This window comes from Parambassis ranga, chromosome 13 (assembly GCF_900634625.1).
Source record: "Parambassis ranga chromosome 13, fParRan2.1, whole genome shotgun sequence".
In the NCBI taxonomy this organism is placed as follows: Eukaryota; Metazoa; Chordata; class Actinopteri; family Ambassidae; genus Parambassis; species Parambassis ranga.
The window spans coordinates 10,850,044-10,876,377 of NC_041033.1; the positions used below are offsets into that span (position 1 = coordinate 10,850,044).

Consider the following 26,334-nt stretch of genomic DNA (forward strand, 5'->3'; position numbering starts at 1 on the left):
TGGATTGTCACGCTAAATGGCCGGATACAAGAGGGCAAAGGGGTTGCCTGGGCGGAGGAGCTGGGAAGGAGGGGGGTAATTGTTGGCGGCAGGGGGGGAGGCAGTTTGGATAGACAGGAGGGGGCGGACAGACTGACGAGTCGGGTATGCTTCCAAGTCAATTTATTCCCTATTAAGGAGCACCGCCAAAAACAACATGAAAGGCCGATTATCATTCTGATTCTGAGATTAGCTTTTCATCAGTTTTGCTTTTCCAGCTCTGTGATCCTTTCGGGTTTGTGAAATAACTTTTAAAAACACAGCGGTAACCCACAGAAACCTCACTCTGACACATGAGAGTTTAAGAAAAAGTGTTATTTTTTCTGACTGACGACAATTTATTTTTCATACTTGACAATGCCTTTCCAGCGGTTTGGCTCAGTCCTGGGGTCATGCAGCATTCTTATTACATTACAGGTTTTAGAAATAATGATTCAAATGGAGACACAAGCTTTCTCACAAAACATAGGGAGAACCTTTGGTTCCTTTTAAAAATACTGGACAGGCGATTTGTTCTTATGACTGTAATTTGGAAGGTTTTCCTAATATTTTTCAGCATGTTAAAATGTGTCTTGGCTGTTGTAGTATTTTGAGCAGATTTTTCCTGGCCCAGCAGTGTGCTGCTCATTTCATGGATTTATACAGCTGCTGGGTAAGAGTGGCTACAGGTCTGAAACACAACAGAAGCTTGACAACGCTCTTCTGATAAGTATCATTAACCCTCTCTATTTGTTTCATACAGCATGTTCTTATCTTTGACTAACTCTTTGCTGACATTTTGGCTCCTTTGTTTGCTTTTCTTTGCCAAGCAGAGCTCCCCTGCCCAAAATAAGTGGTCGTAATATTGCACCGTACTCTTAAATTCTCTTGCATGTTTTGAAACCAAACCCTACTCTTACAAATGCTAGCTAGGACGCCAAGACCATATATCATTGTGAAAACACCACAGCAAAGAGCTGGTTTGGTTTCAATAGTATATTTTTTTGGTCAATTATGTATGTGTTTGTCAATAAATTTCACATTTATTGCAGACACAATAGCCATTTTGCTAGAAGGGCTATGTGGTTCATGCAGTTTCACCTTTGATAATTTCTCTTTTCTCCCTCTGCCTCCCATCCAAGTCTTCAAATCGATGTGATGCTTTGATGAATATTTGATGCATCTCAATATCCAAACGTCAAGACATCTCTATTGATATTCCTACTGACAATAGTTGAAGGGTGTGTGTGTGTGTGTGTGTGTGTATGTAGGGAATAGGAAAAAAAGAAAAAGGCATCACAGAGTGATACTGTAAAAAAGACAGTGGAAGAGTTCAAATATGTAAAACATAAACACAATTGGTGTTAAAGTAGTAATTGTTTTGTCATTATAATCACATTATAATTTTGGCTAACCACAGGCTTCCAGAGTCTTATAATAACTCAACATTTGATTTGGTGGAAAGGTATGCAGTTATATTTTTTATTTCCTCAACCTCCTCTCACACATGAAAAGAATGAAAACAAAGGGGGGACTTTGGGGAAAGGAGTGAAAAATACAGTAAAACAGAGCTGACTGCAGAACTACTTCAGGTAACCAAGATAATTATTATTATTATTATGCAGGCAGAGATATCATCAATCATGGCAGACACAACACAATCCATATGAAATGGGCTGTTAAATTATATTATGAAACATCCATTGAAGTATATTGTGAAGTCTGAGCGCATGTGTCTTGCTTTATTTTGTTTAAACACTGCTGAAGGACCAATATGTGATCTATAATACTCATATTGTTATTTATGTGTAACTCACTATAGCTGCTGCGGGTTGTTTTAAGTTGTTGTTTTGTCACACTGAACCCCTCATGTCTGTATGTGGAGTTATCTAATCTTAGGTGTGGGTCCTCACCACTAGATGTCACTTAAAGTGTCACGCTGATCCTTTAAGACTCAAAAATTCTACAACAAATTCTCAGCATGCCACGGTCCCTGGCAACAAACAACAACAAACAAGTCACAAATAGGAACAATTCTATATTAAATATGCTTTACAAAATTCCCACATTGTTGACTTTTTAGGTTTTACCTATGAGAGACTTGTACATGTTCACAGATGTGTGTGGAAATGTCTCACAGGCACAATAAAAAAATCTGATTTCTGTAGACACGAATGATCAATATTCCCTGCTCCCTTGTTTTAAATTCTCTCACAGTCTTCCTCCCCATCCTCGGGGCTTCTGATTTCCCCTGGTCTGTTTGCATATAACATGCTTTTGATTTACACCCAGTCCCTCGTGAGTGTGTTTGTGTGTCTGTGTGCTCTCTTGTTTGTTTTTCCTCCGGCCTCGGAGTGAATGCCTGCATGTTTGGGTGCATTTGTTTCTGTGAACGTACGTTTCTCAGCTATTTTTCTTGGTTGTGAAACAGGAAGGTGAGCCTAAACCATATCCCACAGTGACGTACTTTTAACAATGTCTATTCTGCTTCCAGAAATTTGTCCCACTGGAACTGTTGGGAGAGTCAGGCCAGACATGCTTTGCATCGTCCCCTGATACTCTGCTCCACTCTGAGAGGGATGAGATGCTGCAATACCTTTATATTGGATTGATGGTGCCTGTGGGCCTTTTAAGAAGTTTTGAAGTACAACCAAACATGGCCTCTGTGCAGAGTTTCAAACAAAATACTCTTTGTTATACTCGCTCTGCTTTTTTTCTGGGCATTTAGTCAAACAAGCATTGATTTTTATTTTATGTAAGCAAACCAAAAGATCATCAAGCAAAGGTCTGACAAGAACCATGTGTGGTTAAGGACAAAACACAGAGGCATCATCAATCTAATAAGAATCCATGTGGGTTGTTGCTTCAGGCTTCATATGTAGTTTAACACCTGCTGACTTGTTGCTTTACTTATTTACTGCTGTTGATATGAACCAGTTAGATGCATCATTTTAAATGGTGACTGCCAGCACACAAAAATAAAAACAAGATTTTTTTGATTGCACTTACACCCCATTATAGTCTTTTCAGCTGTGACAACACGGTCTACCTAGAGTGATGAGGGTGATATGATGTGTTTGTTGGATATGTCTCTTATTTGCCTTGGATGCCAAGTTGTAATAAATATGTAGTGCTTGTAAAACAATAGAAGTCTAGATTGCTACAGGTATGGAGAGAAAAGGGTTCCTCCTTGTGGCCATTTTCAGGACATCTCAGGCTAAAGCTGTAACACATTTAACTGTGTTAAAATGTTACAGGGGCTGAGGCAGTTACATTTCATGTACCCTGACTGTGGTGGTAGCAAACACAGATAAAGTGCAATGTGGTTATAATAAGTGCGGCTGTATATTTGTCCGTTTTCATTTATTTTACGTATGTGTGGCTGCTTGTTGACGGAAAACTGAATGGCACATTTGGTCAATATTTAGCTGCCGTTATTGTTTAGTTTTAGGTTAGCCATAGATGCTCCACCTAAGCTCCAGACTCTCACTCAGGTGGCAGCGCTTTGGATCACATCATTTCAATGAGGCTTTCATTTGCAATCAGGGTTGGTCATGAGAACAACTCACACTTTCACAACATTTTTCAGCTGCCATTGTGACAAGTCCAAACACACACATTCGCAATATATAGACAGAATCACAGGAGTCTAAGTATTGATCACATTTTACATTCTTCCTGATAAATAGTGATGCTTTTCTTACACTTCTAAGGGCATCATCTGCATATCTATTGCCTAAAGACCACTACAGTAGTAGTAAGTACCAGTAAATAATGGTGATCACATTTCTTGCTTTGTCATATTTAATGGCAAACTGGCATATTGAATTATTTTGTCCACAGACACTATACTCTGAGTCAATAGTTTTCCTTACAATGTTTTCTGCAGATTTATTCTGCGAACTTTGCACCCTTTGCCCTTCAACATAATAATGGAACTCACACCTCCTGGGGAGCTACCTGCTATTAAGACTGTGCTTGGTTGTGTGTATGTGTGTAAGGTTTAGTTTAGCCACTATGTTCGTGATAATGTTTTTACAAGAAAGGAATCTTTTAAAATATGACTTTACCATTTTGACAACTTAAGAATTTAAACACCTCTTAACACACACTGCTCCCTTCAGGCATTTGCATTCATGTCCATGAACACATTCACACAGTACTTCTAAACAAAGGTATGTGTGCAAATGCATTAGTGCAGTCATGCAAACACAGGCTTGTGCACTACAAACAAGTGCAGATTCCCTGTCAGTCTGTTGAGCTCGCAGCTTCCCTTGGTCTCTCTCTTGGACACACACACACACACTGGGTGGGAGTGTTTGTGCCAGCCCTGTCCTCTCTGGTCTATTTCTGAGGCGACGAGAAAATGATCAAAGCTATGCGATCAGACTCCAGGAATGACCTTCTAACTGTCTCAGGTGTCTCTTATTACACACACGCAAACACACACGTAAACACACCTTTAATTACAACGTCAAACTCACACACAAGACACATGCCATCTCATTTATATATTGTTGGTCAGATAAATACATCCAACATATGGAAACATACTCATTATTCTCATGTGGCACTGCACCTCTTCCACATTAGTGTCCGTACAGCATGTCCCTCCTCAAATCCCTCACCACGTCTGGGGTGCAGAGATAAATTTAAGTGGAGGTTGCTGTAGCGACCTGCTGGTGTCAAGTATCCCCTGCTTGCATAGCATGTCAGCCATTTTTCTTCACATCTTTTCTTACTTTCAGTTGCTAACTGTCTTCCCTTCAGCAACACTTTGTTTTTAATTTCTCATATCTACACCTCTGTAAGTGGTGTTAAGACAGTATAAACATTATTTACAGCATAATAAAAAATAAACATCGGTGCAGAAGCAAAAATGTGCAATTTGTATTTTTACGTAGGTCTGGTTTGGTAGGCAGATGTCACCTCTGTAGCCTGGGTTGTTGTGCTCCACTTGTAAGGTTTTCCTATTGCTGTTTCCAGAGATCAGTGCAGCAGGGCTGTAATAGTGTTACCATTAGTCCCCAACAGAAACCCTTTGCAGCGCCTCCTGCAGACTTCCCGTTTTTGCTTCCATGGGATCCAAAGACTCATTCCACAGTTTGTCTTGTTATTTTGTGTCTGCTTAGAAATGCAAATAAGTGGCCACAATTTTCAGGTTCTGAGCCTCCCCTTTCTGTAGGGAGAAGCGCTAGATAATCATGTCAGGCATCACTCTCATTCCCTCCACTTGTCTATATTTATGTTTACTTAGCACCTTACATCTCCATATTTGTATCCATGTATCATATATTGTGCTCATACTGCGTACTGTACTCTTATTTTGGATTATAGTGACACTTATACTCTTATACTCTGTACTTAACTGCATTTAATGTAACTTGATACCTCTGGCACAAGAATTTCCTTCGGGATTAATAAAGTTTTATCTTATCTTATCTTATCTTTGGCACCTTGGACATTTAGAGTTTGTTATGGGTAACTGCCAGAACATACAGTATCTCTGTGGTAATGTACCATGGTGCAATTGGTTAATCTGTCAATCATCTGTGATGATGATAGTCCTCCCAGAATGGCGAACATCTTTCAGGAATGTTTGAGGTCAGCAGCTCACTTATTTATTATTTGCTGTAAAAAGACATGTTAGCTTCAGTTTTGTTGCTTCTTTGTCCTCGCGGACCTCATAAGCTTTTAAGACTGAGGCAGCAAGTGATGTCACGATTGCTGATGCTTTACCATGTATACCATGTTGAATGCAATTTTTCAATTAATCCTAAACAGGAACACTACAAAAGTTATTGACATCTCTGTGTGGTAACAACAACACAAGTCAAGACTATGCTGTGCAGTTGCCTTCTGTATTGTATTAGGAAATTTGATAGTAACCAAATTAGGTCATGAGAGTGAAACAGTAGTAGGCTGTAAAATGTAAATATCCAACACTTGATAAGTTATGTGAAGCAGCCAGTAAGAAGAAGAAGAAGAGACATCTTGTGGCTAACATGTTTACAGTTAATAGTATGTCATCACTTTTGGTCTTCCACAGCACACATTACAAATACCTCTGATAGTCTTTGATGTTGAGCTTCTACAGAAACATGAAGCTGCCAGCTATCTGCAGCCAACTGGGCATCTCACCATCAAATCCCTCATACTGGTCTCTGTTTCTCTCACTGGCTCCCCTCATACAATCCTCCCATGGGACAGTTAGCCTCAGTGTGATCACCTGTCTGAGTGTCTCGGGCAGCAAAGCAATGTCTACTGTACAGTTCGCAGTCAGATAGACACTAGCATGACATTAAAACTGTATATATAGAATTGTATCTGCAGATTGTGAATGTGTGCTCAAAGTAAAGGTCAAATCTTAAGCAGTTCTATAAATACTCAGAGGAGATGTGACTGCAGTCAATGTCTGCTCAAAATCCTACTCACACACACACTAATATTGGGTCATAGCACAGTTTAAAAAAAAGCCACGAGCTGCATTCGTGTATCACCATTACAGAGAGGTGTTGATGGTTCTACTGGGCTCTAACTAACATCTTTGTCAAGTCTGCTGATGGATGATAGTTCGACCACATAGGACCACACATTCATACCAGCAACGTTTTCATCTTCTGACCAAGAACAATATTATCACTGATTTTTTTTCATAGCTTTCACTGGAGTCCAGTGAAATAAGTTTGCTACTTTTTGGGTACAGAAGTCAATTCGTTCTCATAAGAAACTTAACAAAAGATTCTATTTTAAGCATTTAAGAACTTGCATTGGTCACTCCCTCCTATATCGCTTCCTTTATTTCCCCCCTGTCTCCCTCTGTAGTTGTGTCGTGTCCGGTCATGGGTCAGAAAGCACAGAGGTGATAAATGCTTCCAGGTCACCTCTCCTGTCTCAGGGGGTCAGAGAGAGGGTTTCTGCAGTGACAGCAAAAACACAATCATTCAACTGCAGCACTAGAACTCAGCCTCCTGACCTGCTCTGCTCCACCAGCTTTATTCTGCCTCCCCAAACAATGCTGGCTGGAATGTCGCTGATCTTATAATACAAGAACAAGTTATTAGTGTGTTCTAATATCAATGTTTACATCAGTAATATAACAGGAAAATATAATTGATATATTCTCATAACCAATCGACTTCTTCAATGTCAAAGTTCAGTTAGGTTATTTGACGGCTGTGCCCCCAAGGACCCGAATCTGTCCAGTGTTTAGTTTGAATCCTTTTTTATGTCAGTCCATCAAACTTCCAATGGATGAATAACAATAACCTCTCAGTAAGAAACCTCTTTAAAGGGCCCCTTTCCAGCTGTGTGTGTGTTCAGCAGTTCAGTCACTCGTCACAGCTCATTCTAATGTCGATATTTATAACATTATTTTGTCATCTATCGCTATCAGCTGTACCATATTTGTTAGCTTTTGAGTAGCAATGTCTTGATTGTTTAGCATGCACTGCTGCTCATTGTATCATTAAGTCTAGTTTGTGTGTAAATTCATGTTAGCTCTGTCTTATTTCATCCACTTATTCTGCACACTCATGCCGGTTACAGTAAAAGGCACATTAATAGCTATAATATTACACAAAATGAGCAATATCTGTAATTTAAGGATTTTTTTGAAGCAGTTTTTAGCCTCATAGAGTTCTTGTTTTTTTTTTGCGTTGCTCCCTGCAGCACTGCCCAGTCTTCCCTGAGCTGATCAGCCCCCCTCTCCTGCTGTGAATCGATGCCTTGTACTCCGGCTCCCTGCACTAAAACTAATCTAGTTGACTTTCATAACAAGTATAATCTGATTATAAATCCCACACAGAACAGTGTGGCAGAGGTCACAAACCACTCACTGAGAAATGGCACAGGACTGAAAGTATTCTCCGTTAAGCAGCAGATTACACACTCTGCTGCGTCACTGGAAAAACACAAAAGTCTGCTCAGATTGTTGATATCTATCCTAACATCTTCATTTGCCATGGCTATTAATTTGTCTAAAATGACTGAAAACCTTGCATTTTTATTTCTATGTTCATTAGAGTTAAGACAATTGGATTGTTTGTGCCTCCTGTTGCCGATCAGTTTTATTACTTTTATTGTTGCCCCACGTCAGGCCAATACATACTGAAACTGTTGTTTTGTTCTACCTAATGTTGAATGTACGTGCCTCATATCCTTTTACAGTTCTTCAAATTGACTAATGTTTATGTTTAAACCAAGTCTGACATGTGGTGTGTTTCTCCTACAGCCACCACAGAGGAAGGTCCTCCCTGGTTTGTTTGGGTTAGACAGCAGAGGAATGAGAGGAGGGAGGACACTGAGATGGGGTGGAGTGGGAGGTAAGGGGACGATGACAGAGGACAAGGGGGTTGCAAGTGAGCATGGACAATGGTCTGTGAATTTTGAAAAGGGAATAGAGAAAAGGGCGAGGGAGAATGGGGGTTTTGGGGGAGAGAAACCAGAAAAGGTGGCAGAAAAGGGAGGAAGGGAGGGGCTGTGATGGTTAAGGATAATTAGAGGGAGGATGGGGTGGAAATGAAAGTGAAGAGGAGAGAAATGGGTGAGTCTGTGCAAAGAGGGAATAAAAGAATGAAGGAAGGAAAAGATGGGAGAGATAGGAGGGGGAGAGGAGAGGGGAAAAAGGAGGAGGAGGAGGAGGGCAGGGACCTTGGGGTTACATTCCTGAAGTGCAACCAAGCTGGTGCTGCTCTGCTGCCCAATGTAAACACAGGGCAGAGACATGGACTGACAGTCTGTCACAAAGGCTCAGGAGCAAATGAGAGAAAGATGGAGGTGTGCTTTAAAAGAAAATGCATGAAGACAGACAATCTTCTGGTCTCACTCATGTGAGGAAATGGCTTTGCATGACCTCTCCTCCTTCTTCTTTAATGCGCTCCTTTCTCTTCTCTTTGCCCCCAAACCTCGTTTTTCTGCAGACACATCCCTGTTTAAAAGAATAGTGCTGACACTGCTCTGATTGCACATCATGTGCTGAATGCATAAACGTTGTTTCTTTCCCTGGGCAGGTGGAAGTCAGCTGCTTTTGTGGATAAGCTTATGAATCAATATAATATTTACATGTTTGGTTACAAGTTACTCTAACTTTAGCTTTACTATGTGGTGCTTGGCTGACATCTAGTGGTAGGTGTTGTGTACTGCAATTGAAAGTAAAACCAACATCTATCTATAGCTGTATTTAATACATATCTAAATATATCATACTTATTACATACACATATTATAAATGAGTACAGACATAGATATAGGCTATTGAAACACATGCTGATTTATTTGAAATAAAATGCATAAAGAGAGGAAGTCGAATTGACAGGTTCTGACAAATTTGGGAAATGAAAGCATAAAACCAGCTCTTTGAGACTGTTTGGCAATTCTTCAGAAGGGGAATAACAGAAGCTGTTATGACCTTAAATATTGTAAACAGACTAAACATTTTTTTTACAATGTAATAAATATTTTTTTTTAAAAAAACCTATGAGAACAGTCAGCCTGAGAAAAATGAGCTGTCAGTGGTTGTGAAGAGAACAAATAATAATAATATAATAATAATAATAATAATAAAAAATAAAGTAAAATAAATCAATTTCTCTTTTTATTGCACTTCAGAGGGAACACTGGAACAATTTTCTCCACACAAAACTTTTCTGCCTTTTCTGCATTCACAGCTTCTGTTTCTTAGTTCCTTCAAGTTGAGGAAGCTACAGTACAGTACAAAAAAACTGGGCTACTGAGGCAGTGAAGTGCAGCCACTGTGGTTTAGAAATAGTCCAGTAGTGACACTTCTAGTGTAACAGACCTGCTGCCTACAGGGGTCAGTGCAGCAATAACACTGGTGTCACTGTGAGGAGGTGTTTTTGTTTTCCCGTATTCAGCACCAAACTCACCACATGAACACCACTGGAAATGTCCTTTTATTTTGGTGGCTCATTCTCAGTCTGTTGACGCACTCGGCATTACTGGTATTAACGTAATACTTCCTCAAACACTTAAAAGTCAACATTGTCACAGAAATGTCAGTGTAGTCCCAGGTGAATCACCTGCTCATGTGCACATTGACAATTCCTGGCATGTATGTGACTACAAATGTAATGTACACTTGAGTAACCTCCAGGTTTGGTCCGCCTAGAACACTTCTAGAACTGTTCTCAGCTGGTTCAGGTCTCAAGGTGCCTCCATCTCGCTGTTTCCTTTTGCTAACTGGGCTAACTCCTGTAGTTCCTCACTGGATAAAAACAAACATAAAAGAAAAAAAGAAATATTGATGTCATTAAAGAGATTTTATTGTGAGCATATATGAGTAGTAAACAGCCACTTACTCTTTCTTTTGTCCTCCCTCGTCCCTTTTAGCAAGTTCTGGTCTTTCTGGAAACCAACCATGAATTTTATTGTTGATACTGATGCCTTTGCAAAGATGTAGACAGCATGTACAGAACTGTGCTCTTACCTGCCCGCCTTTTCCTGCATTTCTTGTATAAATGCGCAGCAGCTATTGCCACTACAACAACAATGAAAACTGCCACTACACAGATGGCTATGCCTGTCAAAGGAACTTCCGCAACCTCGTGTGGAGCTGCTGGAGCACCTTCAGGTGAAAACAAATCACAGTCAAATCACCACTTTTCAGCAGCCTGCTTTAAAAGAGCAGTAATGTGGGTAAACATATGTCATGTGGAGAAGAATCTTGAAACAGCAATGATTCATAACTCCTTAAACTTAAATACATCTGGAAAAGTCATATTAAAAGATACATATAGTACAGTATTGGTACAGTAGTATACATAGTATAAAAACATCCCTTTTTGACCATATAAGTAAACCAACGAGGGACAAGGAAGTGTTAATTATTGAATTATCAGATGTTTACATGCTAACACATAAGATGCCTCTGTAACTCAGTGCTTTCACATTCACTGTTACTGTCATCTACCCTTAGGGAAACCTTCACAAATTACAAATGCATGCTTTAGGTTTTTTCTTGAGCTCTCAATGCCTGCTTGACATTAGGACATTAGCATTTTCAGTGTTTTGCGTAAAACAGGGCTGCAGATATAAGATATAAGATTTCCTCTTGATAAAAACAAATAAAATCCAGTCATTTTCTGAGAGGATGAAGAAATGTTCTCCCTCACAACATTACTTGAAAAGAAAAGGACTTAAGTAAAGAAATCATTACTCACAGACAGTTTGCATGTCTGATGTGAGGTCACCAATGGAGCAGGTGAACAATAGCGCACCCTCCGAGCAGTTGAAGGACGCAGTGCTGGAGATGTTAAAGACCATGGTGTCTGTACTTTGCACTTCGCTACTGTTCACAACTTTCCACATCTGGCTGCTGGTATTCCTAGTCTGATTCACTTCCCACATCATTGTGTCACTTGGGTACCCACCATGTGACTGGCACGTCACCAGGCAGCTCCAGTTGTCAGCAGTGCAGTGTGTCGTGACTGAGGGCTTACTGAACTTTGCTAGAAGAAAGAGGGATATGGAAAACAATCACTGTCAATGTTATTTATATTTGAAACTAAGATACTGCATATCATCCTGGAAACCTTTTATGGTCTTAAATACAACCAATGTTTACAGGACTGGCTATTTATTGTGCAACTTAAGTATCGATGGTTACCCACAAGTAGTACACATGTTGTTTTCTTTCTAGTTCAGAAACATTTCTATAACTGTTGCAGAAGATTTTGAGCTAATGTTGTTGTTATTAGTACTTTTATGTGCACTTAATCTACAGGACAACAATAATGCTTTTTGGTTCAAGATCCAGATGTTTTGTTCAATAATTAACTTTACTTCACATAGGTAATCACAGGGGGAAAATAAATGTATGAGGATCATCTAAACATTAGGTTAGGAGAAACTACAGCTTGGCCAATGAATCAATCATTTTACATGTGGATTTTAATGGATACATACCAGTGACACTCAGTTGGATTTCATGCTTTTCCTCAGAACCATCTGTGTACCAGATGTGACAGCAATATGTCCCAATATGTGATAATTTCAAATTGAACATCACCATGGTTGATGTCTCACGGTACATTATTGTGTTCGGCCACTTATTTGGCATGGGTCTGGAACCATAGAAGCCATTCAAAAAGATGCTCCCCCTCTGAACGTACACAGATTTAGGCTTCTTTGTCTCTGAGACGTGGCAGTCAAAGGTCACATTTCCTTTGAGCTCCCCTGTGACCTGATCCGTAGCAGCAATGTCTGCGGAAAAAGTAAGCAGGAGAGAGATTACATTAGAGTATATCGGATCATTTTCATAAAACAAATGAATAATTGAATAAGAAGGAAACATTTTCAAGCATTATTATGCTGAGTAAGTGGTTTTAATTTTAGATTTTGTGTGGGCGCAAAGAGTTTGTGTTTAAACTTTTAAGCAACTGCAAGTTCCGTGACGAAGATTACTTTCAGTTCTTCTTTTGTGTCCTTTCATGTGTTATACTATACATTTCTGTAAAAAGTGTCTGTGCCTTCAACTTGCTAGATTTCAATCTTCTTCACTAACTAGTCACTGTCACGTTGGGGTTTGTTAAAGGGCAGGTTATAAGAAAATGGAATCAAAGCTACCAACAGCCCGGTAATATTAGCATATTTTAGCACAGACTTTCTGAGACATGAAACAGGATGTAAAAGCTTTTTTTTAGCCACTCAAGGATCTTTGTTTTGCTGGTGACTGTGACTGAGGGTCAAAGATAAATGGAGGGTTAGTAAAGATAAAGATGGAACAGTGTGGTTGCCACTTTGACAGAGATGAGGAGGTTATCCTGGGTGTGAAGCACTTTCTGGAGGTTGTCTACTAAGAAGGGATCTGTGTGCATCATCAACCCTGGACGTTGTGTGTAAACATAGCAGCAGCTGGAAAAAACATTGTGCTTGATTTAGTTTTAATTTCCCCTATTACTTTAGGCTATGGACCTTGGGCCATGAACTTATCAATCACCTCTTTTTTACCTCATGGTAAGGGAAATAAGCATATTTTCCCAAAGCAATTAGTTTATTAGGCACAGCTGCTCACCTGTCACTTTACAGAACATTATCAAACCCAAAGCCAGTAGTTGAAGGGATCGCTTGGAATGCTTGGAACATGTGGAACTCCTAGAAAGGCAGGAAAAATACACTGTAAACACAAAGCAGTAACACACACACAACATCACAGAGTTTTTGGCTATGTGCCTAGAGATGGTTGAGGTAATTCTGTGCATTTAATTATTGATGACCTGACTGGGTGTGCCTCTGCTCTGAAAGTCTTCAAAGAGCCAAAATGATGGCTCTATTTCCTGTTACATTACAAACACAACACACAGTGTGCCAGTGTGTGTTGTGTTTGTAATGATGTGTTATTGAATTTTGCTATAGTGTGTTTTCTATGTGTTTATGTCAGAGATGACAGATTTTTTTTGTGGACTTGTGTTGTAATGAAACTATGTGAGCCATGTTTTCAGCTCAGACCAAGAAATGAAAGTTCCTGTTGTTTCCTGGGAATCCTCTCACTGATAGTCTACACCTTAACACACACATTCTTTCAGTACTCTCTCATTGCAGGCCCTGTTCTCTGCAATTTATACTGAGTCAGGGCTGAAAGTACAAACATTCTTATCACAGAAAGTAGTTAGGACACTTACTGAAAATCCAGTAGGTTGTAAGATGATGCCTGTAGGAGACACAGAAGTTAATTAAATCAGACGTGGGTATACCAGAGTAACAGGTTTATAGCTGAATACACAATCATCCACACATTTCATGTAAAGATGTTTAATATGACACTGACGGTAGATGAGGTGCTCAGACAGAGAGTTTTATTTGACTGGCCCTCACAGTCTTAAAGTTATAATATGAAAGGACACACCCAAGTTGTTTTCAACATTGAACTTGTTACAGGAAAGTCCCAGTGAGCTGTATCAGGGAAAGCCTGTTTCTGTCGAGAAATGTGTGTGTTTCTATACCTGCTGAGGGAAATTTCTTTCACTTTTTTTCTGTTGCTTTGTATGTGACATCACAGAAACTAGTAATTTTAAGTAGCAGTTTCAGTCACGGCCCTGTGTATGACTGTGTAGCAATTGCCAAAACTAGTATCTAGAGCTGTTCATGAGGAAATGGTTATTTTCTGACATCTTGGACCTGCTCACAGTGACTTCATATCTCAGGAAATTCCTTGAAAGACAAAAAACATTTGCATTTGTTTTAGTGGTGGGTTATCAAGCCAATAGAAATATCACACCTTTAGAAGGTTACTTCCAGTCTCTTCTTTACTTTTACTTTCTTGGTTCTCGGTATTTAAATATACACCTAAACAGTATTAAATAGCATCAAAGAGGATCTCCAGCATAAACATCCCTACAAATTCACATTGGCTTACAGCAGCAGCAGTAAGCAGAAATTCCATCAAGGGAAATTCCCATATGATTACTGGACTGGGTATCTTTAGTTTCAGGATATATATATAAACTGTGAATGTTATGTAATTTTTTGTTCAGTTTAAAGAAGACCGAATTAAAACTCCGGACTCTCACCCAGCAGACTGGGGCTGTCTTTCCTTTCTCAAACCATCACTTTCTTACTCCTATCTTCATTTGCTGGCTAGTTTTATGTAACCTACCTGGTTGGGTTTTGGGTAAAAGTCACACTCTCACAACATAAAACACGCATGGCAAACATCAAACTTGTCCATTTCCTTGGCTGCTATGGTGCGAAGTGTGCACACACACTAAAGCCATTTCACCTCAAAGATGTAAACATTGCTTTCATGTGCGGATGAGCTGAAATATTTATCTTTGATGTAGTCATAGTGATACAGAGAAATAAGAATTAGTTCTAGTAAGAGCCATATGCATTTATTGTCTGTATAAATAACACCATAATGTGACTATCATTATATGTAAATATCTTTATGTACATCATATATACTGAGACAGACAAAATGTTTTGTTAATTTGACTCTCATGTAGGTGAGAGGCAGGGTACAGCCTGAGCAGGTTGCCAGAATATCAAACAGAAAGAGATAAACAACCAGCTTGAGTTATTGCATTTATGTGCATATCTGTATCCAGGTTATGGGTGTTGAAAATAAACAGGGAGTCAATTATCTATATTCCTGTACATATCCAGGTTTGTGATCAGCTGTGCCCCAAAGTTCTTTAAAAGCAGAAAATATACAGAAACCTGAATAAGATGTTCACACGTATCTGTATCCTGGTTTCAACTAAGAATGTTAACCAATCAGAGGACTCTCACTGCTGTCAGATCCAAAACACAGCAATATAAACACGTGGGGTGTTATGATTGACATTGTTATTCTGTGTTTTTGTTTTAGTTTTTTTTTACTTTATCTTCATTATTGGTGCACCTTCATATAGCTAATAGTAAATAATGTGTGTAAACATGAGGTTAGGGAATTCCCACATGGCGTAGCGTGATAACAAACGTCAGACTTATTTGTCAGACAAGTTATCAGACTTCCTAATCTGATGAGGAAATGTTCGCTACTTAACAACACAGATTAAAAATACAATGTTGTATGTTTTTAGTTAGCAATCTATAATTAGATCTAAACCAAGTCACACATCACACTCAAAATCAATTCCGGCTGCCAGAAAAAACTCACTCGACCACAATCACCAGTATATACGAGTGAGTCACCCCAAAGAGATCTTAGCCCAAGTTGTGTGATTACCACACACGTTGTAGTCATTGGTAAAGACTGTGAGGTGACTAAGATTGGAGATCAATTGATATATTCTGAGAACAGTTTCTGTCTCTATTCTATAAATATTACAGAAATGAGTCGTGCGGTAAGACAGACAAATTATCAGTAAGCTGCAGCTAAACTGTATTTGTTTACAAAAACAATGCTAATAAGACACTGCCTATCTGACATCAGTGATGGAAATATCCACGAATCGATAATGTAAGATAATTGTTGTATTGTTAAGAGCCATCTTTAAAACAGACAAAGTAAAAGAAACAAGGCAAAGCAAGCTTACCATGCTGGTGCTGTGTATCGCAGCAAAGTGAGAAGTGAAGCTGTGAATCTCTGAGCTTCCTTGAATGAATGGTGGAGCCAATAGGGTGGAGCCAGGCTGTGTGTGTTCTGGTATGTACCGTGCCTACGTCACCTATGACATGACATCAGCCTCCATGTCAGCTGACCAGAAATTCTTTAGAAGAGATCACTGAAAGTTGCACACCAACATATTGTTTTTTAATTTGACACACACAGTTATCTCAGAGTGGGGGAAAATGAAACTAAAGATAAAGCTGATTGCAATGATCAGTTTGGCCACTGTCATGCAACACTACTGGGTGGAAATCTTCCATGATGGTTTAACCACAAACATTAATGCATGTGTGATTGTGTATAAAGGTTTTCTCATGACTGTGGCTTGGGTCAAAGCTGCCTTTTTTTGGCATTCTATTAGGAGTGCTGTGCTGTTTTGTGTACGCTCCAACAGCTGTATTCAGTCACATCACTAACCACAGAACATTTTCACATTCACATTTTGTTCACTTTTTTCTTCGGGTGTATTTTGCACAACATCCTGTCACTTCTCTCTTTAGTTTTTCAGTTTGTTTATACATCAAAACACCTCCAATCACTTTACTATAGAAATTCGTGGGACATTTTGACATCATTAGTGTAGGTAAAAATGGAAGAAATGGAAGTTACATTTAGGACACATCATGCTATTCTTTTTGTTCGTTTGTTGGATTATTTGTTTTATTATTGTTGCTAGAGCACAGATATCCTGGCAGACTGGCTACAGGCTTCTCTGACACAGCCCTGTTAAGTCATCTATGTTGTGTAAGCAGAGCATGAACCTGACCTCTGGGAGGAGGGATTGAACAGATCCAACACAGTGATTACAAAGCTGCTAAACGATGGCATATAAAGCCAGAATTGGGAACAGATGGGAATTTTTCTGATGACTTCTGAGATATTGCATCGACAGTGTTACATTGAAATATATGTGTGATGAATAGCGGGGGAATACCATGGACTGGACAGCTGACTTAAACAATATATTTAACATTCTTCACCAAGTTATCAAACATGACTTTAGTCACAAGAAGGAGAACATGGATTCACCAAAGCAGGAATTCCAGGGATTTTCCATGTGTCCCTCCACAGTAGCAACATGTTTCCCTTATAAATAATCTGTAACTAGGAGTGATTCATTCCTGTTGTAACAATACACCAATGCTTGTGTTATGTTTTGGGGTTTTGGGGTTTCAGTATGATGTGATTCAATTTGGATGTCAAAGGTCACTGTGAACACACAAAACTCCCTGTAACTAAGATTCATATATTAGTTATGGTAAAATTTTACACACATACTGTAGCTGTACAACCCTCATGCCATATGTATATCCTAGTCAGGGGACTAGGGTCACCATGGTGGCATATTTGCTGATAGGAGAAGTTTGCCAGTAACAAAGGGTGTGTTTTACCACACACCTGCAGTTTTCTGTAAGTTTGAGTCTAACAACTTCACATCCTTATGGTGCATGAAAATGTGGTGGTTTCTGGTATGTGGGAGGAAAGTTTGATTACATGTACAATGACCAAATGTCTCATTTCTCATTCTGCAAAATAAACTGTCATCAACTTAACTTTATCTGCAATACAACCAGCTCTTTCTAGTAACTGTGGCCAAATGTAGAGTTTATCTGGCTCCTGTTTGCCTGTCTTACCAAATCATGCTGTATTTGGTTTTTGGCTTTTAACTAGGATTATTGTGTTTTAAATTCACACTGACAGTGTCTTGAGAAATGTTTGGAAGTGGATATGTTAGTTATCAGTGCTATTATTATTATTACATATTCCATACCGATCTACAAGGGTTTTACATATTCTGTAAATATTTATTTGTTTGTGACAACATTTACCTAAATTACAGAAGTAGGTGGGCTCAGTGTGGCTGAGTTCCCAATCCAAGTTTGAGAAATAAAGTAAGACCTAGTGCAGTACGTGGTTTTTCCTAACTTAATTCACCATGTAAACCTGCTGATCCGTCCTAGAAATCCTGGGCAAATAATTTTCATGTATAAACGCCATGTGAAAAACGTGGTTACAGTGAAACCAACGTTCTGACCTGTCGCCAGCCATAAGTAAAGGGCGTACGTAGATTGCGTACGGGTTCCCAAACGCTGGGTCACGTGGTGCAACGTAACGTAGCTGTTACCTAGTAACCAGTGTTAGCTTACGAAGCACAGGCATCACCAAGCAGGTTTAGCCCATGGATTAAGTTAGCAAAATCTTTATTATTACACCATTTGGTGGCAAAACGGTATGGAACCCTCATATATTTCAATTTACAAGCACGCTGAACTGAAGCTAGCTAGTTATTACACTTTAACGGCAGAGACAAGGCTAACATCAAGAAGCTAGCGGATGTTCTGCGTAGACATATAGTCATTGCTTTACTAGTAAACTGTGCATTTTAGTCTTCCTGTGCAAATGGTATAGGTGGTTAAGCAAGGAGGCATCGGTAGCGGACGCTGCATTGTGGGACTAAGGTTGTTTCGGCGCTAACAGACAGGCACGAGCTATCACTTTAGCAAAAACAGCAGCATAGCACTGCTTCAGCACAAGACGCTACACACTGCTTGACGAACCACTGCCAATAAACGTGAACGGCCGTGTCGCTTGACAAAGAGTTGCCTGTGTTGGAGTTGGAAGAAAGTGAAGTTGTGTTATGTTTAAAGAACGTTAGCTTTAAGTGAAGCCTGATAACACTCATTCACAACAAGCGCCAGCTGGTGCCTCGTGCTGGCAGCCTGCTGTAAGATTACAGTGACTATAAAACAGAGTGTAATGTTAGGAGTAGTCATTGTTAAGGCTCATGCATCACATAGTGTGATCCTTGACAGTGTTGTTGTTATTACTGTTTTTTCACAGTCAGTACTTTATTTCCAGCTGAAAGATGCCCCACGGTTCAGATGACGCTCGCAAAAAGTTCATTCTGACCACCACTGGAAACTTTTACGGAATAAAGCCTTCCTCGTCCCTGACTGATAGTCCAGAGCTAAATAACTTCTTGGATGATGGAAATGAATTTGTCCTGTCTATCAGCAGACATGACAATGATCTGCGTTTGTCCAATAAGGTACTGTTACTGATAATGTCATAAGAATTTTAAAAGTGGAAATGATATGCCTTATGGCATGCAGAGCAAAAAACACAATCACAGACAACTGGTTGATGATTTTGTTTTTATGTATAATCAAAAGAAAAACATTAATTTTATGCTGTAAAATTACATATCAAATGTTTACTTGCCTTGAATAAAACTCTGACTGTTAGACTAAAATCGTTTTACCCTGCTACACTAGATTGAAGCTTTGGGAGACAGCAAAGACAAAGTGCTGGTGTTCTTCAAGCTGCATCCCACAGTCATCACGGAGGATAACCTTCATCAAAGCCTCCTGGTGTCTTCCATGCTGGAATCTCCCATTAATACCCTCTACCAGGCTGTCAAACAGGTTTTTGCACCTGTACTACTAAAGGTAAGCGTGTCCTTTTGTTTAGGACAATTGGACAATGTAGGCTCTGGAGGTAATTACCTATTGTGGAAGATTATTGTTGACCACACAGATGACAAGCAACACCAATACATGTGAAGCTACAATTTGCAATTTGATATGTACTTCAAGGCAGACCTTTTTAGTTTAAAACCTTTGACTTTTATTTTCGAGGATGATCACTGGAGTTCAGCATTTGACCCTAAGCTGGCAGGCCTGCTGAGTGAGCTGGAGCTGGGCTTGGGCTCAGTGGTTCGCCAGTCTATAGCACAACCCTCTACCAGGAAGGGCCGTACGGAGGAGGATGTCCTGGGTATGCCAGACACTTTGATTGTACATGTGTGATCGTGCATGTAAAATTTTAAAGCATTGTTATTGTTTATCCTTATTGCTGAAAGCTGCACAAACTACACTAATTTCTACCTGACTCAAACATTTTTGCTAAATCTGATTATAACCAGATTACATTATGAGTTTCATTCACTGTACTGCACTGAATATCTTTTGCTTTTGCAGGGATCCTGACTCCTAGTGATGAGTTCCAGTATTGGGCTGATCTCTCTCAGTTTGCAGAGAGGAACAGTGTGAGAGAAAGGGCTACACATTTCGCTGAGCAATTCAAACCCATACAAAAGGTATATATAACCCCCTTATAAAAAATTGAAAGGAAAATAATCAAATTTTATTGTGAATCCCAAAACATTGACAAGCACTGATATGAATGGTAATCTAAAAGATAATTTCTGTCAGTATACTAGGAGAACGCTAAAACATACTCTAACACAGCAAACTCATGTCTTTACCAGGAGTATGGTGGCCTGGATGGCTTGTCTATGTCAGATGTCATCGATCTGGTGGAGCAAAGCAGAGATACTCTGGATGATGTTTGGAGGCAGACTGATTTTGATCCTTATCCAGAGATACGTATGGTCCGACTCATGGATGTTATCGGTGCGACTCTCTCTGCATGCTGCAACTTTTATTTCCCTCTGAACCTGTTTATCCACACACATTCCTGTTGATATAATGTGCCTTGTTAATTGTAGAAATGCTTAAGATTTCAGTGATTTATTTATAATGTTGGTCACTCTGATCCCTTCTATGAAATGCGCTTCAATAGAAGAGTCACTGTTGTAGCAAATGTGTTGCTGTGAATGTTTCCATGTGTCAATTGTGACATTTCTTGTTGTATTTATTTTGATATACTAGGTGGAGCCCTGGGAAGATATGTCCAGAGAAAACTGAGTGGTCTTAGAATTTTTGAGGAGCCATTTGTGTTGGTGAGAGAGAACTTGAGAACGGGAGTTTCTATCTGTGAACAGTGGGTGGTAGCCTGTGAGCATTTGACTGGACAGGTGAGGAAGACATCGGAAAAGGTTTCTTTATTTTAACTGTCAGAATGGTTAAAGAAATCTTTAATGCCATTTTAATTCAGTTGGAAAGAAAGCATAAAAATAATATTTGACTGAAAAAATGTGAGCAATTGCCTTTTTCTTCAGGTGTGGAAGAGACATGCTCCTCACCCCTGGAAGGAAAACAAGCACTGTCCAGAAACCCTGCAATGCCTTGCAAAGAGATTGAACGAGGTAGGATGTGGTTCTGAAACAAATTCACCAAACAACTTTCTATTTCTTTTTGTAAAAATAGATGTTTCTTTGCACATTTTATTGTGCCCCAGTTGTTCATTGGAATGTAGTGTTGTCCTTTCCTGTTTCTGCTATTTTGTAATGTCATATTAAGTGGAATTTGTAACTTGGTGTTTTTGTCAGGACAAAATCATGAATTGAGCTACATGTTCTTTTTATTTTTTTTATTCACCTTAAAGTACTTGTCAGTTATACCGCACAACCACGTTGGGCTTGAAATTGAATAACCATGCAATCACATTTGGCTGTTATTTGTACAATAAGACTTTTTGTTCAAGATTTACAGAAACAAACAAACAAACAAACTACTGACTTGGGGAGGTGTCTGTATTGATTCAGATACATGTGAAAACTGTTTCATATACACATACACTCTTTCCTCTTTTCAATAAATTGTATCATTTCCCTTGTTCACTGAATGTTAATTGTGGGAACTAGCTAATCTGCCCTGTTAGCATCTTCCATGGAAGGATTATACACCACACTTGTGACTATATTTGTGGTTTAGTTAAAGTTACTGCATTTACTCACACACACATTATGCTCCTGGTTTAAAAGCCAGTAACAAGTGATTTATGCTTCTGTGGGCTTGATAACACATAAATAACATCACTGGGTGATAACCCATGATTTCACTCTCCCTGTTTATGTACTGTTATCTACTAGGTGGTGACGCTGCGTATGGTTCATGAGAAACTGCTATGTTTGCTGCCAGGGGGGAAGCAGCAGGCATTGACGTCAGATCGTGTGTTTGAACCATTCTCTGGTCTCAACCCTCTGCATTACAACCCATATACAGAGGTTTGTTGTGGAGCACATAGAGCCTTGTTTTATCTTGTTCAAGACAAAGAAATTAACAATCTATATGGCAATGAAGATATATCTTTACTCTGTTTATGACACTTTTTATTTTATCAAAGAAAAGATGGAAATTCCTTGGGTTGGAAAATTAACTAATAAAGTTCAAGTTGAGTTACTGGTCAACACAACTTCAATTTGTGCATTTTAGCCATTTATCATATTCATCCAGTTTTGTTGGTCCCACTTTACTTTAACTCTGTGGTACACTGGCTCTATGGCCCCTCCAGGGGCACAGAAACACAGTAAAAGAGCCATAGTATGACAGTTTTATGTCTTTATAGCCTCTTTGGAGAGCAGCAGTGGCTCAATTTGAGCGCCTGATGGCTCCATCAGAGCAGGAAGTTGCTGGCAGACTAAAGAGCTACATCGCAGATATTCAGGGAAACCCACAACAGGTAGTGAAACGCATCACTTTGCTTTGGCTGTGTGGTTGTGTGTTGTCATAGGAATAACAGCGTGTGCTGTGTGTGTGTTGTCTAGTTGTTGCAGGTGTTCCAAAAACATAAGGAACTGATCCGACGCCCCACCATCCGCAAAGAGCTGCAGTCAGAGAGGGAAACCCTTCTAGCAAGACTACTAGACTACAACAAGGGTACACCGTTCTGTCTCAAAGTATTACTGATATGTGGTGGCCAAGCAGTGAAGCTGCGAGGCAACCAGAGGGATTGTCTGGCAGTTATTTTGATAGGATGTCTATGGCAGCAGTTAGTCTCTTTCAAGAAGGCTGCCATACAGTAAAGAGGTAGATTTTATGATAACTCTTAAATGTATGGAATTGTGTCAGCAAAAGACTATAGTTGGTCCTGCAAATATCCTTAAAACAGCAGCATATCAATTCATGACTCACTCTTATAACTGTCTCCGTAAACAAAGTGAATGCTAAGTATTAACTTGTCTTGTATAATGTAGAGTGTTAAGTCACACGTTCTCATTTTTGACTTATTTTTGTAGGCCTAAAGTCAGACTTTGACAATCGTTGCCATGGAGACCCTGGAGACAAATCAGGCCCACTTATTGGTCGGAACCTTCCTGAGGTGGTGAACAAAATTGTTTGGGTGCGACAGCTTTTACACAAGGTAACTGAGTGTGTAACTATGTGTTTTCCCATGTCTAGATATACTGCATGTGGCTGAACATCAAATAAGACAAATAACATTGTGCTTGTAATCTTGCATTAGGTGGAAGATTCTGTCCGCATAGCTGAGGCTTTGCTTTCAGACCTGTCTGGGTTCAAAGGGTTCCTGCATTTCTGTGATGACTTGATGGAAGTTCTGAGGGCATATGAACAGGAACACTTCGAGGACTGGTCAAGGGATATACTGTCTGGACTAAATGACCCAAAGTCAGGGATCAGGTTGGAAAAATCTGAGAAGTGATATTACAATGATTTGTAATCATAATTTTTAATGTTTTTAATTTATATTTATATTCTTCGCCATTTCTCATTGGCACTATGCTCGTGGGCACTGAAATTAAAAAGATGCTAGCTTGCCTTAATTTAACATTATGCAATTCTCCAATGTTCTGTTTAGTCTTCAGGCTAGTAACCGTGTGATGGACCTGGACCATGTAGATGGACGACTGAAGATCCAGTACTCAGACAGACTGGTCAGTCTGCTCAGGGAGGTCAGGCAGTTGTCTGCTCTGGGGTTTCCCATTCCAGCTAAGATACAACAAGCTGCTAACACTGCAGACAAATTCTACAGACAGGCCATTGTGCTAAAACAGGTGAGAGTGTGGATCAAGATACAAAACAACAAACAATAACATTTTCTTTCCTTATTTTAGGTCAGTGGAAATTCTCAGTCATGAAGCTCATTTTCATTCAAGAGCTTGAAGCAGAGCAGTTCTAGAACTGATGAAGCTGCTTGGAGGAGCAGTGAAACATCTTCAAGAAACTCTATAAGCCTGTTCCGAGCTTTCAAATACCCTGTTTTACATGCTTTCACTGTGTTGCAGGTGGCCCATTTCTATAACACTATTGATCAGCAGATGATTCCGTCCCAGCGACCTATGATGCTTAATCAAGCACTAGCCTTTGAACAGGTCATCAAGGTACTGTGCACAGCTATTTTTTTATAATAATCTTTGTACTTTCATACACAATGATGTTACATAACGACGATTAGTCTATATAAAAGTATGAAATGATTTGTACATTTAAATTGTGTCTGGTCTTTGATTCCTTTGACAGAATCCTCGTTCTCAGTCAAAGGAGTCTGGTGGTAAACTGCAGATCACCTGGGACAACCCTAAAGAATTGGAAGTTTACATCTGCAAGTTGCAGTCTGCTGCTGAGAAACTTTCCACCACAAACAGGAAGCTACGAAAATGGCACACTGATTTCATTGACAAGGTGGTGAAATCATAGAAGCATTTAGCCCTAATTTAAACTAAATGTTATGTAAATGAATGAAGTCTTATTGTTCTAAATGTGTTTGTGTCTGAATTTTGGGGTACATTGCTCAGGTGGTGACACTGATGAATGTTGACCTACTCAGACATCAGCAGCGATGGAAGGATGGCCTTCAGGAGCTCCGTGCTGGCTTTGCCACTCTGGAGGCTCAGGTATTAATAGACTGAAGTATATGTGTCACTTCTATTGGTCATCATGTTCATGATTTTACTGAAAAAAATAATGAGTCAGAAAAAGTCTGATGTGTGTATATGTGTGTAGGGTTTCAGGTCTGATGACATGCAGGCATGGCGTCAACATTGGAACCATCAGTTATATAAGGCTCTCGAACACCAGTACCAGACTGGATTGGAAGCTCTAAACAAGAACTTGCCTGAAATACATGTTGACCTCATTTTCAAGTCAGTGCACACCCTTTTGAATTGTCCAACTGTAAATCTTTTTTCTTCCTTCTCTCATTCTTTACCATTTAAATTAATCTATCTCAACAGGCAGGGCCGTTTACAGTTCCGTCCACCATTTGAGGAGGTGCGAGCCCGCTATTTCAGGGAGATGAAGCGCTTCATCTCGATCCCAAACCAGTTCAAAGGAGTCAGCGTACAGGGGGAGGAGCTTATTTTTAACATCATGATTGATAGAAACGCCTCTGGGTTTCTCACCATTTTCAGCAAGGCGGAGGACCTATTCAGTCGCCTGCAGGCTATACAACACAAGTTCAAGGTGCTTGAAACTGCTAATTTGATTCTAGTAATGATTATGACAGAAAGTTCTTTCCTCGTGGTAGTTAAAAGTTGCTTTTCAATTACTGATTTGACCTCAGAAGCTGGGTTACATGTAGGGTCGATGTTTAATTCTATAACCATGGCTTATTTGGCTGCTTGGCTCTGTTTCAACATTCATGCCTGTGTTTACTGATGTGTGCTAATTCTCTGAAATAATAATTCCTGGATCAGTCATGCTTTTCTAATAATGTACGTAAGTGGTATAGGTTTTCAAAGTTAACTTTTTCCCTTGCTAATAGCTTGACTGAACATTGAAGACATTGTATCTTTTCCCTTTTGTGTGCAGCCATGCATATCTCAATCAGGGGGAAGCCCTCGGCTAACACCAGACTTCTCTTTTATCTCCCCTTTCTTTACTTCTGTTTTTTTTATTTAGTCATCATATAGTCTCTAACCTTTGGCACTGACACATTTAAAAACAGGAAATGTGCACTACACTTAACCTCACTTTTCTGATATTTGCGTGTGTTGTGTGTAGGAGTGGGTGGTTCTGGGCCAAGTGGATTTAGAGAAGTTGGTTGAGAGACATCTGAGTTCTGTGCAGGACTGGGAAAGAAATTTTAAGGCCCTTAAAACAAGAGGGAAAGAGTCAGAACGTCTCCCCGGGTATGTATTGTAACAACATAGTTATAACTATACAAATATGTGTTTGTGGCTGAACAATAACGAATGGAAATCAATCAGCAACTTTTGAAGAAGTACCAACAGCTATCAGTTTGTTTTAGAAGTCTATGGTGAATAATAATCACAAAAAGCAATCTAAATCTAAATGGGTTAAAGACATCCTGTGATAGATAGTAATAGACTGATGGATACTGGCTTTGTTTTTCTAAACTTTCTATTCTTTTGTCTGTTTCTCAGTCAGTGTTGACTGGCAGTTTCTCCTAAAACACACAAACCACTTTATGATAAACTGCATGATTATGTTGGCCCATATAAACCTAAGCCACAAACTTATCAACCCCACTTTATAATAGTCACAATATTCATATGGTGCAACAGAAACATGACATAATATCCAATCTTATGCGAATAAAAACCAGGATGGCCACTGTAATGTATTTTATGCCGATCA

At 39.4% G+C, this 26,334-nt stretch overlaps 2 protein-coding genes across 2 annotated transcripts in view; one reads left to right on the plus strand and one right to left on the minus strand.

Moving 5' to 3' along the window:
• Positions 1-9,274: 9,274 nt before the first annotated feature.
• Positions 9,275-16,089, minus strand: LOC114444768 (uncharacterized). Its single transcript, XM_028419568.1, has 8 exons — positions 16,017-16,089; positions 13,659-13,687; positions 13,052-13,131; positions 11,944-12,240; positions 11,199-11,486; positions 10,466-10,603; positions 10,338-10,383; positions 9,275-10,243 (listed from the first exon to the last, which is right to left on the minus strand). Exons 1-8 carry the CDS (start codon positions 16,017-16,019, stop codon positions 10,183-10,185), a joined length of 942 nt encoding a protein of 313 aa, XP_028275369.1. The 5' UTR covers positions 16,020-16,089; the 3' UTR covers positions 9,275-10,182.
• A 2,126-nt stretch (positions 16,090-18,215) lies between these two features.
• dync2h1 (dynein cytoplasmic 2 heavy chain 1) overlaps positions 18,216-26,334 on the plus strand; it is an 85,728-nt gene continuing 77,609 nt past the window's right edge. The window contains exons 1-20 of the mRNA XM_028419152.1: positions 18,216-18,320; positions 18,950-19,139; positions 19,366-19,539; positions 19,729-19,867; positions 20,071-20,189; positions 20,361-20,505; positions 20,764-20,909; positions 21,054-21,140; positions 21,867-22,001; positions 22,343-22,456; positions 22,542-22,653; positions 23,013-23,137; positions 23,240-23,415; positions 23,594-23,789; positions 24,021-24,116; positions 24,256-24,417; positions 24,531-24,629; positions 24,739-24,878; positions 24,969-25,197; positions 25,738-25,865. Coding sequence (XP_028274953.1) covers positions 18,957-19,139; positions 19,366-19,539; positions 19,729-19,867; positions 20,071-20,189; positions 20,361-20,505; positions 20,764-20,909; positions 21,054-21,140; positions 21,867-22,001; positions 22,343-22,456; positions 22,542-22,653; positions 23,013-23,137; positions 23,240-23,415; positions 23,594-23,789; positions 24,021-24,116; positions 24,256-24,417; positions 24,531-24,629; positions 24,739-24,878; positions 24,969-25,197; positions 25,738-25,865 — 2,705 coding nt within the window. The 5' untranslated portion in view covers positions 18,216-18,320; positions 18,950-18,956. The remainder of the gene's footprint in view (positions 18,321-18,949; positions 19,140-19,365; positions 19,540-19,728; positions 19,868-20,070; positions 20,190-20,360; positions 20,506-20,763; positions 20,910-21,053; positions 21,141-21,866; positions 22,002-22,342; positions 22,457-22,541; positions 22,654-23,012; positions 23,138-23,239; positions 23,416-23,593; positions 23,790-24,020; positions 24,117-24,255; positions 24,418-24,530; positions 24,630-24,738; positions 24,879-24,968; positions 25,198-25,737; positions 25,866-26,334) is intronic.